The sequence below is a fragment of the Alnus glutinosa genome, chromosome 12, assembly GCF_958979055.1.
Source record: "Alnus glutinosa chromosome 12, dhAlnGlut1.1, whole genome shotgun sequence".
In the NCBI taxonomy this organism is placed as follows: Eukaryota; Viridiplantae; Streptophyta; class Magnoliopsida; order Fagales; family Betulaceae; genus Alnus; species Alnus glutinosa.
Window position 1 is genome coordinate 19,220,106 of NC_084897.1, and position 17,918 is coordinate 19,238,023.

General features: G+C 34.7%; 1 protein-coding gene, 1 non-coding gene and 1 pseudogene across 2 annotated transcripts; all 3 read right to left on the reverse strand.

Annotated features, from left to right (window-relative positions):
• Positions 1-3,861: 3,861 nt before the first annotated feature.
• On the reverse strand, positions 3,862-3,994 carry LOC133853070 (U1 spliceosomal RNA; annotated as a pseudogene).
• Positions 3,995-5,615: 1,621 nt separating this feature from the next.
• Positions 5,616-5,775, reverse strand: LOC133853068 (U1 spliceosomal RNA). Its single transcript, XR_009896194.1, has one exon. It is a non-coding gene; the product is annotated as a U1 spliceosomal RNA (small nuclear RNA).
• A 2,700-nt stretch (positions 5,776-8,475) lies between these two features.
• LOC133851814 (uncharacterized) lies at positions 8,476-14,309 on the reverse strand. Its single transcript, XM_062288400.1, has 5 exons — positions 13,870-14,309; positions 13,373-13,521; positions 11,685-11,846; positions 10,498-10,613; positions 8,476-8,784 (listed from the first exon to the last, which is right to left on the reverse strand). The coding sequence occupies exons 1-5, from the start codon at positions 14,099-14,101 to the stop codon at positions 8,766-8,768; spliced, it is 678 nt and encodes a 225-aa protein (XP_062144384.1). The 5' UTR covers positions 14,102-14,309; the 3' UTR covers positions 8,476-8,765.
• Positions 14,310-17,918: the final 3,609 nt, after the last annotated feature.

Consider the following 17,918-nt stretch of genomic DNA (forward strand, 5'->3'; position numbering starts at 1 on the left):
ACAAAATCATAGAAAATAAAGTAAAAAATAATGTAAAATGATAACAACTAATATAATAGAAAATAACAATTTTTTTTATATACTTTTTCCAGTTCCAAAGAAACTACTTTTTCAAAAAAAATATATATATATAAATTATCAATGCAAAATTAAGGATAGAAAATCAAATCAGAAAAACAGAAGCACATAAAATAAATACAAACATATTATTTACAATTTTATTGAACACAACCCCGACAAACTTGAAAGGCAAACTAAAAAAAAAAAGGCAATAGCAGTATTACAAACAAAAAGGTTCCAACAATAGCAAAAACTTTTATCTCTTTGTTTTGAGCACCACTCTTCGGTAATGTAAACAACATTGCAGTTTTGCATAGTCACAAACCATTACTTCTCCATATATTTATTTGAAAAAGCGAGAGATATTGAAGTGACTTTTGACATTTCCCAAAGAAGAAAAAAAAAATGACGTTTGACTCTTTGAGGTTTAGTTTGTAACGGACATTTAGTGGGAGAGGAAGCGGTGTTGGAGTAAAAGATTTTACTTAAAGGAAGAGAGAGAGAGAGGTATATATTAGTAAGAATTTAATGACAACAAAATTAAATGTTTCTATTCAATGAAAGAGATTTGATTAGGAATATTAATGCACCGTTTATTTCACTTGAAATACATGGATCAGTTCAATTTTACTTTTTTTTTTTTTTTTTTTTTCAGTTTTACTTAAAGGAAGAGAAAGATGTAGAAATTAGTGAGAATTTAATAACAAAAAAAATTTGACGTTTCTATTCATTTTTTATTCAATATAAGAGAGTTAATTAGTCATATTAAATGCACCGTTTATTTTACTTGAAATACACAAACCGGCTAAGTAACTAAGTAACTATAATATATATATGATATGATATGTTTCAATAAAAATAAAATCCATATAATTTTGAACATTAAAAAAAAAAAAATTCAAATTTAATGCTTAAACTCTTTAGTGTTTTAAAAGTATTTATTTTTAGTACATAAGACTCTTATTTTTAGTTTAATTCATATAAATTAAAACATGTTAAAATATTTGTTCTCATAGGTGTAGTTTAGAATGAAAATAAGTATGCAGAAAAAAAATAGCAAGAAGAAAACCACGATTTTGATTATCAAAATATAGAATAGAAAATTAGCAGGGATTTTTTTTAATGTCGATGTGATACCTATTATATTTCAATCATATATAATTCTGAACATTCGAAAAAGCAAATGAACAAAAAAAAAAATCTCATAAACATTCAAATGAAGAATTGTTCAACCACAAATTTCACAAACAAAATGGAAACATATTTAGATTTCAACCAAAAATATAAAAATACCAAAGAGTCATACTTATATCATTAATTGAGAGAAAGAGAGAGAGATGGGCTACTTGTATCATTAATAAAAAGAGATATATATATATTAAATAGACCGGTTCAGTTTTATTAAAAAGATCGGTTCAATACTTAAAGGATCAGTTTAGTCACTAAAAAGTATGGGTTCATGCAACATGTCACTATTCTATGTCATTCTAAAGAAGAACTTGACTTTTATATATATATGTATATATGATAATATGCCATACACAGTTAAGAAGATGGAAAAGCAGCTCGCCAACGCGCCGTGAAATGGTTTAGGTTTAGACCCCGTGGGTGTTTCCCCCTACCCCTTGAACCTTGGAGAAGGACCCTCCATTTCATTCGGTTAGTGTTTTTATGAGGGGTAAAATGGTCTAAAAAATTAAAATAACAATTTTATCCCTCTTAAAGACACTAACCGGTTACTCTCCATTTCATTGAAATAAAATGAAGAGGATCCGTTTCCTTGAACGTTAGCCATTTCACGGCCCATCCCAAATGTAGAAGTCCTTGAAAGCTACCCGATGGGCAAGCAAGACTATCTTATTGTTGGACCAAAAAGGGTGCAAACCCAAGTGTAGGTTTTCGCAAGTAATAATTCTCAGTAAGTACGAGGTCGATCCACAGGGAATGGTAGATACTAAGTAAAATTCCTATTATTGTGCAAAAAAAGTAAATTAAATGGATTTTTCCACTAAAAAGTGGAGCAATGGATAGATGATAAACTAAAATAAAATTAGCTAAACTAAATTAAGAAAAATTAAAAGAAAACACTAAGGTTTCAGGGATCCACCTAGCAATTTATTACATATTTTTGAGACATAATATAAAATAGATCAAACATGGGTTGATTGAGAACTTGATTTCATAGACATGATACAATAAATTAAGCATTCAAAATACTTTCGAAACATAACAAATCAAACAAAGTAAGCATTTGATATAAACAAAAATCATAATGAATCAAAATAAAGTTGTATCATAAAATTACTCTCAAATAAAAATCAACCCCAAATTTAATCAATAATATAAGAGTATCAAGAATACATAAAAAAACTAGGCTTCACCCCTAGCCTTAGCTAGAGATTTAGCCACTCAAACAATAAAACCAGTTTAGAGCCTCCATAACTGCCCTTGCTTCCTCCTTCTTCCTCCGGGGCTCTCCTTTCTTAAGACCAAAACATGGTATTTATAGTGCTTCCGAGGTCTTTTTGGGTTTTTCTTGGTGGTCGAGCTAAGGAAAGAATCACATCTTGCATTAATTGCATAGCAGCCCGATGATGGAAATAAATCAGATCTTGAATATGTGTGACTTGGTAAAAATCATGGAAAGAAATCATGTAAAGTCATTCTGATTTGTGCTCCACACGTCCATCACCAAGTATATATGGAAAGAAAATCAACTGTGTATGGAAGGAATTTGCTTTGGAAGAAAATCAGCTTGATGCGGTCCCCTCGTCATAACACATCCTTTGAAATTCCAAATCAAGTAGGAAAAAGACTCCAAATCCGCACAGATTAGCGTTCAGTTATTGCGGGGCAATTTGGGCATAGTAAAAGTCCGAAATAGGAAAAACCTATTTCAGACTTATTTGTTGAATTTTTCATTAGCTTTCCAACGCCATCAAAATCAACGCAATCAGATTTTTGAGCCGAAAGTTATGATGAAAATAAGATGACGAGCTCAATCTGGATTCTTTCCCTAAATAAAGGATTTGCCACTTTGTTGAAATCTTGGAATTTGGGCGATTTTCTTCCACAACCTTTTTGCCAATAACGTGTAGAGTAGCTGCCTCAATCTTATTTCCCAGCTTGTTTGTCAATTCCACCAAGTGGTCCAGTCGCTTGAAAGCAACAACAATTCCTACAAAAAGAAATACAATTCATTGCATTTATATCAATTTAAGCTCAAATTTAATAATTAAACATTATTCCACAATTAAGTATTAAATGCAATAATTATGACAAAACATAGTATGATAATGCTTATTTTAATAGAGAAAATATACATTTTTGAGCACTTATCACCTACTCAAAGCCATGGGGCGCCACCAGGCTTACCATGTTCATTGCTTTTACTCTTTTTTTTTTCTTTCTTTTTTTTCTTTTTTTTTAGGAAAAAATTGCATCATTGGTTTTTGTGGTTGGCTTAAATTACAAATCGTTTTTTGTGATATTAAAATTAATTCAAAGATTCATATAATTGGCTTAATTTACAAATTCGTCCCTTGAGTCAAATTCCGTTAAAATTTTTAACAGATTTCGTTAGGTGTCACGTCAGCACCAATAAAATAGCAACACGTGTCAATCTTAATAAATATATATATATATATATATATATATATATATATATATATATATATATATATATATATATATATATACTTTTCAATTTTTTATTTTTATTTATATATATATCTATATTCTCATGAAAACAAAACAAAATTTTCTTCTTTAAACAAGTAGAATGGTTTAGGGAATAGAATTAGGGAGGCCGCGCAAACGCAAGCCCCTACTAGCACAAATTATGACGCAGGCAGCCCTCCCAAGTGCAATGGAGGTCACCCAACCTAGGCCATGAGCCTTAATGATCGTCCATTGACCCCGTCCAGGTAAGTAATTTCTCACGGTGCTCCTCACTTGTTATATCTACACGCGCACCTCCATGTCTTCATTCGGACTTACTCGATGTGGGAGATTAGATTCTGCATGAAATTGGATAAGCGGTTCAATTCCATCAAGTCCTTCAACGCTGCAAATCGAATATTGAACGGGGAAAGCAACCTTGAGACTATGGATAAAGCATTCTCATCTGTATACGCCTTTCTAACATTTAAAGGGCGATAATAAATCGGAGTCTCAAAGTAATGTCATTGTCATTGGAATACCATTAGACGCTATAATAGGCTTCTCATGGGTGCCACAAGAGTGGCAACCAAAAGAGAATTAATCCGTCATATTTCACTGCCTCAAAATAGTTATGCCACATTAACCAAAATAAAAAAGTTCATTACCACGGAAATGATGTGTTATTGTAAAAATCATTCACTATACACAGAAGAAGAATTGGCTCAATCCTCACCGTTGGAAGAGAATGAATTAGGTATAAAGACCCCCCTAATTGAAATGGAAATGTAAGAAATTGCTTAATCAGAAGCTTACAAATCTTAAAACAATGCCTTCAAACTAAAGTTGGGCAATGGCTGCCCCAGGGCAAATATTAGAATTGACACTTTCTAACACAATTCACAAACTTACCACGAAAATAACTTGAAACTAATGGGTTAAGATTGTGTTATGGGTCTAATGGGGGGAATTTTAGGATTAAAATAACTTAGAGATAATAAGTTATCATTATTGATAAGATTAATATTAGGATTAAGATTAGGATTTAAACATTAAATATAATATGTTATCATTGTTGATAACATTAGAAGTGGTTTATTCTAGTTAGATTTCGTTTGGGTTTGTGATTTCAAAAAGTGCGATTTGAAAATGTAATTTTTAAAAACGTAGTTAATTGTTTGGCAAAATCGTAGTTTGACATTTAAAATTGTAGTTTATCCTTTAAAATTGTGCGTTTTCAAAAAAATATCTCATTACCTACTACGATTGGAAAAGACAGATTTTCTGCATTTTTAAATCACAATTTTTTTAAAAATGCAATTCTAAAGAATTCATTTTCTGTTATTTAGTTTAAAATCATACTTTTTGTCTACGAAATCACAATGTCAAACACATCTTAATCTTTTATTTCTACTATTCATTGTAAGTGTCCATTAAAGACTCCAAAAAGCTAATAAAATAATCAATGAGTTAAATATTATCAAACACTTGTCTTTGTGTAGGCAGGTTTAAGGTTCCATGAATTACCCTAAAATAAATTAATAAAGAGGCCCAAGATTTCTCTAATTATCCCCTTCAATTCATTTTATGGTCAAGATTCTTGACCAAAATTAGTATATCTAACAGTGTATATTGACTTTGGTACCGAATAAGATCCCTCCTTCATTTCAAATAAAATTGATATAATTTATTTTATGGTCAAAATTCAAAATTAGTATATTTAACAGTGTATATTATTGAACTTGTTAATTTAAATAATGTCAAATCTTGTAACAACTAGATACACCAACTTTTTTAAAATTTTGGCCACAATAAATAAGAAAGGCAGCAGATCCTTCTCCTGTTAAAAGCATTGCTTAATATTGTTTGAAAGAATGATTTGGGCTACAATTAGATAGGGGCCGCGCGAACGCAGGCCCCCTCTGCAACAAATTATGACGTAGGTTCTCCCTCTTGGGGAGACCTTAGAAAGGCACCCCTCCCAGGTGCAATGGAGGTCACCAGCCTAGGCTATGGGCCCTCTTGATCACCCAATGACCCCGTCCAGGTAAGTAAATTGTCTAATTCTGCTCACTTCTGTATTATACACCAAGCTAGCCCCTGCTCTGACTTGTATTGTCGATATGGGACGCAAACGGTCTTGGAGTTTGGATGCAAAACTTCTCTCGATCGGTCTCTCTTCTAAAATCTAGAGGAGGAAAAGGTTTTTAGGTTGGGAGTCTTAACACAACGAGGCACAACATTGATATCAACCAACTAAGGATGTTGGAGAGAGGTTCTGGTTGATTGGAATTGGTCTCTTGCTTGCGAAATAAATGGGATAAATATTGTGGTGTTTTGATGTGAAAGTAACATTCGTAGATGAAATCTAGACCTTTAGATTCGTAAAGGAAACTTAAGCCTTTATATTCATAGAGAGAACTTAAACCTTTTGACAAACAAATGGTTTGAAAATAATAATCAACATTCAACATACTTCTAAAGTAACTTTTTCATTGATAGTTTCTCCTTTAAATAGAAGTAAGAAAAAAGAATTCAACAAGGACTCTAAATTATCTAAGTGATCAACTAGGACTAAAGACTCTAAATCCATTCAGAATCTAATCACCTTGGACTTGGAGATCTAACTCCTTATTGGACGCTAACATGACACTGATTTATGATTATATCATGTTTTTCATTTTCATTCATTTAATTTTTCGTATTATTATAATTTTCCTTCAAATTGAGTTGAAGGAATTTCTTCTAATCCAACTTATTAAATTGACATGTTTTTGTAGAGTATGTGATCACGTATATTTTTAATGAATTAACAGAGCATGTGGCGTGTGTCTCTAGAGCACGTCAATTCAAAGACAAGGCATAATAGTTGAGGGACTAAGATCTTCGGCAATTTGCTGTTCAAATTGCCCATGTGAGAGAGCCCATATGAAACCCATCTGCTCGAGTAAGTGTCTGGACAGTCCAAAATTTACTTAAGCAGGTAAATTCTATGGCTGGACAGTCTAAAATTTTGATAGCTATTACTTAAAGAAAGTGTGAGGGGATCTTTGAAAGCTATTATTTGTGTATTGAAAACGGTTTTATCTTTTTATAAGAAAAATGAGAAACTATATTTACTCTCTTTAAATGACCACCTTATTTGTAATGTTTTTCTAAACTTTAAAAGTTTGTAATGTCCCACTTAAAAACACCTTATTTTTTCACTTAAACCCCCTCAATTAGGGTTTTTTTTTTTGTTAAATCATAAGGTAAAATGGGTCAGATTCAATACACTTTCCCCAAAATGACAATAATACCCCTGCTATATTTTTCCTTCCATTTTAATGTCGGCAACTAAATGGAGGGGGTTCATTTATGCCTAAATGATAGTTGAAGGGTCAAATGTCACAAATGTTAGTTTGGGAATAAATGTGCAAAATGGGTGTGAGGGGGGTTAACTGGTTTAGTATATTTCCCCCTATCTTCTAAGAAGCTAGTCAAAATCAACAACGCTTAAATGCTCTCCTTTCATAGCCAAACCCGAGAAGCCCCTTAACCCTAGTGTTTGCGTATGGCATGAGGACTATGCTACTTGCTCTCAGGGAGATTTATTCCTTAGATAGTTCTTTCAATAAGAGTATAACATATTAGGACACACTCAATTCAAAAGCTGAAGCTATTGAGTTTGAGCCCAATTGTTTTATATTAATTACTCATTCTTATAATAAATTTGCAATGTGGGACTAAATTGCTATTCAATCAAGTACTCACAAAATTACAAGCTTACTCAAATGCTAACACGTCTAAATGGTAGTGTTCATACTTAGTTGCAGCTACTTCAATATAAGCATAAAGAGTAATGTTATACATCACCTCCTTATTTCCTATTATCCCTCCAAACTTATGTGGCGTTGTCCCTACAACATACATTTGGTATATGGTAATTTGTTTTTTGGTTGTGCGGACCACACCACATGGGATTGGGGGATGGAAGGATGACAAATAGAATTACTCAAGCATACGTATCCGTTTGGTTTAGCAATTTCAAAATAAGGGATTTGAAAAAATAATAATAACAAAACGCAATTAATAAAAACATGTTTTTAAAAAAAGCAGTTAAGCGTTTGATAAAATCATGGTTTGGCCTTCAAAATCATGATCCGGCCTTTAAAATCGTGTGTTTTTTAAAGCTCACTCATTGCCTGCAATACGAAAACGTAAATTTTTTCACATTTTCAAACTGCTATTTTTGACAAAACGCACTCCTCAATGAGATGCTTTCAACGACTTTGTTTAAAAATGCTCTTTTGACCTGCAAAATCGTGGGGCCAAACGATTTTAAGCAAACAAACGACTCCATTTACCTTTTTCTGAATGTGTATTGATTCTTGATGATTAGTAAGTATTGACTTTCACCAAATTTAAGAGGACAATAACTCATTTGAACAGATTTTAGCATCACAGTCCTCATGTATAACTTAATGGTTTTGACCGAACGGGAGAAATGAAAACCCAATTACCTCCGAACAAGTAAAGAATAGCCATTAATGGGTCATCTTTTACGGCCATGTTCTAATTCTTCAATCACTGCCCCTCTTGGCATGGTGGCTACATTTACAATATATGTACATCTCAGGTCAAATGCTGCACAATTGACAAGCCATTTTTGAACCAGACAAAGCTTTAATGCATGAGAAAATCAAGTAAACATTTCCTGGATTCTTGGACGGTGCATTGAAACATGACTAAATATATCATAAAAGGCACATAAAGTGAAGAACAAGGCTTTTATGCATTATATACCAGTTTCCAATTTCATTGCAAAAATGTATAAACAGGAGCAGCGATTGGGTAAAAAATCTCATCTGATCATCAGTTTCTGAAAGCAGTATGAGGACCTCGTCTGAAGGCCAACTTGTCCAACTAATTGAAAAAAATAAACCAAAGGGCTCCAACAAGACATTATTTGAGACAAAACTGATTCTACTATCGCTGCGCAGCTCTCGTATCCAAAACTTGGAGCAGGATTCTTTTAACCGTAAAGTTCTAATTCCCAAATCCCTTCAATCCTTCCCACAGCACCTTCATCACAAAAAATATGGAGAAAAATAAGCTCATCGTAGTTAAGTGTCTGCATATAACGTAGACATGTAACCATTTTGCTCTCTACACTATTTAGAGGCACAAAATATGTCTCCACTAAAAGATCTGTTTTTCTCAACCCACCAAATTTTTTTTTTTAATTTAAAAAAAAAAAAAAAAAAAAAAACTTCAAACATATGCCCTATGAAACAAAATTCAGCAGCCATCACTTTATTACTGAGTTTAACATAGACACCAGCTGAAGATGAGTATACTAATAGTCAAAAGGAGATAAAAACATAACCAACCTCATGAAAATAGCTCATTTTATGGTTGAGAAGAAAGATGGAGACTTATGAATGAATTTTTTTTTATGATTGCTGCTTCTGTTCACACAAGATTGTCCGTAGAGGAAAAAAGGCCTTAGGGAAACTCCCCCCACCCGAAAAAAAAAAAAAAAAAAAAAAAAAAAAAGATTGGATGAAAATAGCAAAACTTTGGGGTCGGTTTGGTAGAAGTTAATAAACTCTTTTCACTTCTCAAATGTTGAAAACTCTTTTCAAATACAAGTTAACTAAACAGATTTTCAGACGTGGCCCAACCGCTAACACATTTTTCAAAACAAACTACAAAACTCTTCCCAAAACTCAAAACTCTTCTAAAAAAAAAATAAAACACATGTTTTTCAAAAAAATAATTTTAACATTGTTAAAGAAAAAAACCCTAGGCGGTGTTGCTGCAGCTGCCGCCTGATAGCGGCAGCCACCGCCAGGGCTGCCAGATCACACCACGATGGCAGCATGTGGCGGCAGCATTATTCTTAAGTTTTTTTTTTTTTTGTCATTTTTCTTTTATTTTATAAAAATATTTCTCAATTTTTTATTTTTACAAAACACTCTTTCAAAAATTTTACCAAACCACTTTCCAATTTTTCTCAAATGTAGTGCCCCCACCAAATCAATTCTTATTTTTTACCTTTTTCAAAACCCAAAACACTTGCTCAAAATTTTACCAAACCGACCCTTGAATACTTTTTTTTTTTTTTTTACAAATAATTGAAATATCATTAAAAGCATAAGGCGCTCCCAGATACACATGAAGAATACAAGAAAAAAACTGAACCTTGAATACTTAAAATGAATAACTATCGACCATCATATTTTAGTGGTCTCTTTTTGACCGTCGATAAGGGGGAGGTTTGAGGTTCAACTGTAGTAGAGTAGGGTATTTAAAGTTAGGTCTAAACTATCCCCAGTCATGTAGCTTACTATTGTAAAGAAAAGTGATTGACCTTCAACCATTGTTTGCACATCCGAATCCTTTATAGCCACAGGTTGATCTGAGCTTATTAGGTAGCTTATGACTACTTACGAACATCAAACTAAGCTATACAAAGCCAAAACTTCCAAAGTATGAAATGTAAGTTTCTATCTATTACAGGAATGAAAAAGAGCATGCAAAGAATTACAACTATTAAAATTTAAATCTATTTGAAAGAGTCTAAAACTTTAAAGCAACACCATGTATCTTGTTTCAGGAGGGAATAAAGTGAGTTGGGAAAAAAACTATATTATAGTCTATCACATATTGCAAACATGTAACAGTATCTACTGAAATTAAAAGACATTATTTAACATTTAATCTAGTAACCTTTATGACATTCTAATAAGAGTACAAAATATTACTCAAAAGGTTTAAGCAAAGCAAGAGTACCGTTTGTATCTCTTCTTGGAACCACAAGGGCATAGCGCATTCCTACTGATTTGACCACTCTTAGCCAAACTAGACTTTGCAATATCAAATGGTGTTGAACCCACCAGCTTTTGCACCTACAGAGAATAACATACAAATAATTGCAAGTGTATTTTCAGTTTGCATTTCTAAGGATTAAGAAAATTGAACCAGCCCCTTAACCAGCAAACAAATCTGCATTACAATGCATGTACTCCATACTCTACCTATCTACATATTCTAGATTCTAACAGTAAAGAAAGAGTAGACAATACAGAAGCAGCCTTAGATAAATCCAGTCATCAACACTTGTGTTTGAAGAAACGAGATAGGAATAATAGTAAAAGACAGAGTTCGAGGCAAATTTATTTGCAGGGTGATATAATCCAACAATATCAGGCAATGAAATTGCATACAATCCCACAATAGCAACTAGATGTGTGATAAAAAATGGAATAGGACCTACACAAATTCAGGTCTGATCCCAGAAGGGTGGGGAAAGAGTCTAAAAAGAAACATTCTACCATAACTTATCTGATCAGAGATTTAATAAACTTCAACCACCCAGCTGAAGGGTGGGGAAAGAGTCTAAAAAGAAACATTCTACCATAACTTATCTGATCAGAGATTTAATAAACTTCAACCACCCAGCCCCATCTTTTTCCTCATTGGTGTGTCACTGTGCAAAATCCTTTGTAGTTTACACTGTAAACATTCAAAACTCTGTTCATTTTAATAGAGGTAATCATATTACTCATAATCTAAGACTCGAATTTTGTCTATGGTCTAAGCAAAACCTAGACCTAGTCAAGAGGTGCTTAGCCAGAAAACAAACCTCACGAACTTAACGCAAAATATGTGCAGATCAAGATACTCTGCTTAGGGAACTATATGTCCCTCCAGAGACTAGAATTAAGACACACATGTACAGGCATGCATGATGCATATGCTAAAACTGTTCTTTTCTTTTCTTTTCTTTTCTTTTTTTTCAATTTTACCCAATTTCAAACCAACTAAAACAGATTTAAACATTTTTCAATTAGTAATTTTTATATATAGTACACAGTCAGTAAGGTTTCCGCCATACATATGGAGAATTTTTCACAAAAACCATGAAATTAGAACCCAATCTGAGAGTAAGAAAAGAAAACAAACTGAGAGAAGTCTACCTCAGCAATGTTCTTCGGCATTGGTTTCCCTTCTTCTTTTAACTTCTCTATCTTCTTTTGTGCTTCTTTAGCCCATGTAAACTTCGCAAGTGCATTCTCTACGTCCGCTATTGTGCAATTACAATGCTTTGCTGCTTCTTGTTTTTGACTGCTTTGAATATTCTACACATCAAGAGACCTAAAACCAAAATGAGGAGATTCACCCAAACAAAATTTCACAAAAGAAGTGAAAAACAAAGAACCAATGTAGAACATTCCTAAATGCAAATATTTTGGCTGCATTCTTCAAATAATGTGTTCTTCTGCTTTATAACTAGTAATTGAAATAGTCAAGGGTCGCACAATGGAAATATTGGCAATTTTGAGAGGAAAGTGTGATAAAATTTTAAGAATATATTCAGGGTTGTTGGCATATTAAATACTTAGCTCCAAAGAAGAAAGGAGCTATTTTAAGAAAATAAGAAAGGTTTCTCGACAAGTGACGAAAATAAATCAAGAGCTATCCTAACATTTAGCATACTGAGGGATAAATAATTAAAAAAGAGAACAAAAGTATGCATGGCTAGATTCATAGAGAAAGGCGGTAGCAGAGATCCACTCCAATAAGGCTTTAAGAAAACAAGTCTATAGATCCGAGCTCGTTCTCTCTTGATCATCGAACCTTCGAACGTTCCTTTCTCCCCAAATGCGCCACAATAAAAAAAAGAAGAAATTGCATTCCAAACAATAATGATGTCATTTCGGCAGACCCTCATATTCCAACACGCCAAAAGATCCACCACCCGTCTAAGCATAACCCACTCTACCCCAAACATCTGAAAAACCATAATCCACAGCTCTCTAGCAGCATCACAATGAAGAAGAAGATGATATGGGGTTTCCCCACTCTTTTTACACATACAACACCATCAGAAAGCATAGAGCCAACAACCTCCAATTGGGTCGAAACAGCCTGTCCAACAACCTTGGGCTTCGGCAAGCCCCAAGGCCTCAACAAAGAAGCTTCAACGTCAACTGAAATCAGAGGTGTTTTCTCAGCATTATTGGCCTTCATCTCTACACCCTCAACCCTCTCCAAGCCTATATTTCCCTCAAAACCAACACAATTCAGTTTCACCTTAATATTAGCTAGTAAATTATCGATCTCCTCTCTTATTGACCCCAACATGTTCCTAAAGTTACGCAGATCAAGACAAACGTCCTTGCAAACCTTCGAGCCCCCTACAAACTTCCATCTTGTCCTTGTCAGCAAAAAAGCTAGGAAAAACTGAATCCCCATACGCAAACAAGGATTGTCCTTGAGCCAGCCATACCTTCTGCTCTAATGCCCTGGGAATATCAGCAACAGCTCTACTGCCTAACATGTCAGTTGTGGACTACCTCGTACTAGCCAACACCTCCGCAAAGGACATACTGCCAATGGGCCCATAACAGGAGGTAGCCTCTCCCACCATTTAAACTCCCCTCCTCATCCAGCTGGGACTTCATCCCAACCTCTTATACGACCAGGAAAAAAACAAAAGAAAGAAAACAAGAGTTCACCAACTATGAAAGTTCTTGGGAAGATTGGGATTGGGGGTGGCAAAGATTATCTTAGTATCATTTCTATGTTTCTGTTAACACAATATATATACGCACACACATACGTAGAGATAAACTAAATATAAGGGAGAAAAGTGAAAACCAACATCTCCGGTAGGATCAAAGCCTCCAAGGTATCGAATTATAGATTCCTGTTTCTCAAAAGCATCGGAAAATGTCGCTTCACTGCTTCGACCCACTATGTATTGCTTGAATGCCCCTATCCTTCTAGCATTCTTCAATTCATCCGCAAACCCTGCAATCAAATAACAATAACTATGATCTTAATAACATTAACAACTTACTACTAAACATAATAGACACTAATTCCAAAACAAAACAAAATGCAAAAAAGAAAAGAAACAACAGGGTTAATCACTAAACTAGAATTTGCAGAAAACAACAACAACAAAACTTAAAATCAAACTTTAAAAGAAAAAAGTTTCATGACAAATATGGAAAGTTAAAGGAAACGAAAGCATCGAAAAATCAAAAGGATTTCGCCAAAAACAACCAAAATGTGAAGCACATCAACTGTAAGCAACAAAATCGAAAAGCAATACTAGCTAGAATGACAGGGTGGTGATGTGATGCGAGGACTCACGGAGAAGCGTGAAGGATTCGGAGCTGAGCTGGGGTTCTCCCGGGCTGGTCTTCTCCCCGGTGAGGACCCCTTTGATCTTGTCCATCCATGAGCCCTGGAGCTGCGCCGTGGAGAAGATCGAACGGTGCTGTGACAGAGTTGGGTGACAGTATCCAGAGGAAGAAGAGAAGGAGAAGAATGAGAAGATAGGCAGTTTGTTGCAAGTGTTGGTAATGATTCGTGAAGAACGCATTTTCTTGGGTTTTGGCTCTGATTCCCTGAAGATGATGCCAAATTTTATGGTCTCTCTGGGCCAGTTTTAGGGTTTAAGTCTTATGGGGTTTTACATTTTCAGCTATGACTGGATTTAAACGATGGAAATTCCTCTTCTTAAATAGTGGATTTAGGCGTCTTATGAATTTTAATTTTGTCAAATAGTTGTCTGCGTTTGATTCGGTGCCAATAAATCTTTGGCTAACGTACATTTTCTTTCTTATTTTTATTTTTATTTTTATTTTACTAAATAACTATAAAATTTCATTTAGGTCTACAAAATTATTAAGAAAAAAAATAGAGAGAGATACGAAAAAGATAGAAAAACAATGAAGAAAAAAGGATGAGTGTCTACTTAGTGTTTAACCACCAAGTTCAAAATATTAACTAGCGATTGACCGATTGTGAGAGAACAATAATAATAAAAAAAAATTACAGAAGTGGGTGAACCACCTTCATCCTTAGTCGAGGGGCGAGTAGGGTGCCTCGTAGCGGAGGTGGGTGGAGCCACCTCACTCCCCTCCCACAACGAGGGGTGTGTGAGCATGCTTCCACCCTTTTTATTTTTCATAACTATTTTGAAGTATAATTCGAATTTCACATACATTTAGTTAGAAAAATAAATAAAATGGAAAAGGAAGGGATATTTTGATATTTTCCTTTTTTATTTTTCATTTTTCTAAGTTAGTGAGATGTATAGGCACGGATAAGGCACCCACTCTCTTCCACCCTAAACCTTACTTACAAACCCAATACAAATTTTCTCAATTTTTTTTTTTTTTTTAGAAAAAAAACCATTTAAAGGGAAGCTTATTGAAAAGCAAAATTATCTCTATTTTAACTAAAAGAACCATTTTTGGATATCTATCAAAAAGAAGTTACTTATAAGAAAAAGTCTTTGTATATCTTTTTTTTTTTTTTTCTTTGAGAAGAAAGTTAAACTTTCATTAATGGCCCAAAGTTACATAAGAAACCACCAAATTAATGTAATCAACCACCGTAGAGGTGGACATCCAACATGAGCCCACAGACAGTTGCAAACAAAAGAAACTCAATCAAATAGAATGGTGCCTCTGCGTTGACATAAACATTTGCTTGAACAGGGAGTCGGTCACGTATTCTAAGTGAAAACCAATGACCAAGTTAATCTAGCACGAAGCAATCTGTCAAATATAAACAGTCAAATACAAGAAAACACCCAAAAAAGAAGCTGTCATCGAAAGAAAAGGCCATCGAAGACAGCGCGTGTGCGGAGACGGCACGTGAAACACACGCGTCGTTGCCAAATGATCCCCAACAGCATCCGATCACCAGAAACCCCCGGGCTCCACCAAGACACGGCAAAAGAGACGGGTCATTGCCATCACGCGTGGCCCACAATGTGAAAACACCCTGGCACGTGATGACCATGCGCCGATCACCGACAAGCTTTTCGACCGTAGCAAGGGGCGGCTGGACCAAAGGACAGCGGTGAGCAAGGCTGGGGGGCGCGTGTCGATTAGAGGACTGCGAAACTGCACAGATTTGGCTTCAAAGATTGTTGAAAAACTGAAGCACGGCCAAGCGCTCCCGTCGACAACACGAGCAGCGGACTCTCCCCCTTCAGAACCTCTCTAGAGTGCTTTCCTGCTAACAAACAAAGAAATCTAAAGAAACAAAAACCTCCATAAGACTAGAAGGACAAAAACCACCATCGGATTTAGTCCGGGGAGACAAAACTCCACAGCCCTAGTGGCTGAAAATTGTGGAAAACTCTAGCCTCTACTGGAACAACCCAAGAAGGAACAAAAAATAGTGTCGTCGTTTACCGGGGGAGGGAGGCTCTTAGCCTCTCCCCCCTCCCGATTTTGCTTCTCCTCTTAGCCTTTCTAGGGCTATAGAGGTTTTTTTGTATATCTTTTGAAATGTTTTCTAATCATTATAACTGTAGATCATAGCCTTATATTTTGTTGGATTTTGTGTTTTACACCTTAGTTTTCAATTTGGCCAATTTAATACCTGAGCTTGTAAAATTTTTGAATCTAAGATCTCTAGCCATTTTTCTCTTGTTTTTTTATTGAAATAAATAACAAAAATGATATAAAAATATTCTTATGTCATTTTCAATCAAATAAAAAAATTAAAAAAAAAATGGGGCGGCTCATAATATATATATATATATGTATATATATATATATATATATATATATATATACATATATGTATATAGATAACCCCCACGACAAGCAAAAATTAGCATGACAGTCACTGGTGCCTCGTGAAAAATTTACTAGACACTTAATAGCACGATGAATCACACAAAGATGTGGTCTATCAGTTTGGATCCCTTCTTGAGTGGGTTATCAGTTGGAATCCATGCTTTTCGAGTTTTTAAATTTATTATCACATTGTTAAATGGAGTCTTGTTAGGATTATAATTATATATTATTAGGTATTAAGACTTATGTTACTACTGCTATAGCTGATGAACGTAAATCACCTCAAGCAATGAAGGCTTACATTACTAACGCTACAGCTCATGAACAACACTCTACAAGGGAAGGTTCTAGTGTATATCATGATGTAGCATCTTCTACCAACTCTACAAAAGTAATGTCTCATTATGAAGATAAGGAAGTAACGTCTCAGCAAGAAAGAAATGCTCATCTGCAAAAGTCAAGGAAATATGTTGATGACCCACACAATGAATGACAATCATATTTGTCATTAAATAAACCCATAAATCATGGAATGGTGTTTTTGTAACGTAATGAGTATTCGTGTATATAATCTACCATGTACACTGCTGGTGAAAATACAAGTGAGAAAATTACAAAACAATTCAAGTATTTTTACCTTTTATGGTATCAAAGCTTCTCAAGCTAGACTCACGTCTAAATTTTATTTTATTTTTCCTCAATCCTATGGATTCTTCTTGACCTACAGTGTCTTCAACCAATTCCCCATGCTTCTTTCTTTAACGCTATCTCTTACAATTCCACAGCGAAACTCATTCGTCATAACTATAACACATGGCATTTTCAAATGACCGCCTACCTCAAAGCTCAGCAAGTCTACGGTTTTGTTAATGGCACCATTGCTCCACCTCCCCAAACCATCCCCAACCCCACATCCTCCTTTGACGCCCCTGCTACTATTGCTAATCCAGAATTTCAACTCTGGGTTCAACAAGATCAGCTTGTGCTCAGTGCCATTCTTGCTTCTTTGTCTGAGGATTTAATTTCTCACGTGGTTGGCTTTGCTACAACTTATGAAGTTTGGCAAGCCCTTGAACGCATGTTCTCATCTCATTCTCGAGCTAGAATTATGCAAGTGCATTTTCAGTTAGCAACCATAAAAAAGGGTGGTTCCTTTGTTACTGAATATTTTCAACGATTCAAAAGTTTAGTTGATTCTCTTGCTACTACTGGACAGCCCCTGAATGATTTTGAGCTTACATCATTTTTGTTGGCTGGATTGGGATCAGAATTTGATCTGTTTGTCACCACTGTAACCACTCGGGTTGATACCATGTATCTTGAAGACTTATATGCCCATCTTCTCACACATGAGATGCAGCTGCAGCACAACCTCCAATCTACTGAAGCTAGTTTTCCTTCAATTAATATTGTTGACCACTCTTCTGCTCCAAAACACAAAGGACATTTTTCGCAATCCATCAGGTTTCACTGGCAACAATTCCTCTTCTACTTTTGCAAACCGCGATTATGGAACTACTCGCGGCAAAGGACATGGAAAGAGGTTCTCTTCTACCTGATCATCTGGCACTAATTTCAGAACAATCTACCCAGTTTACA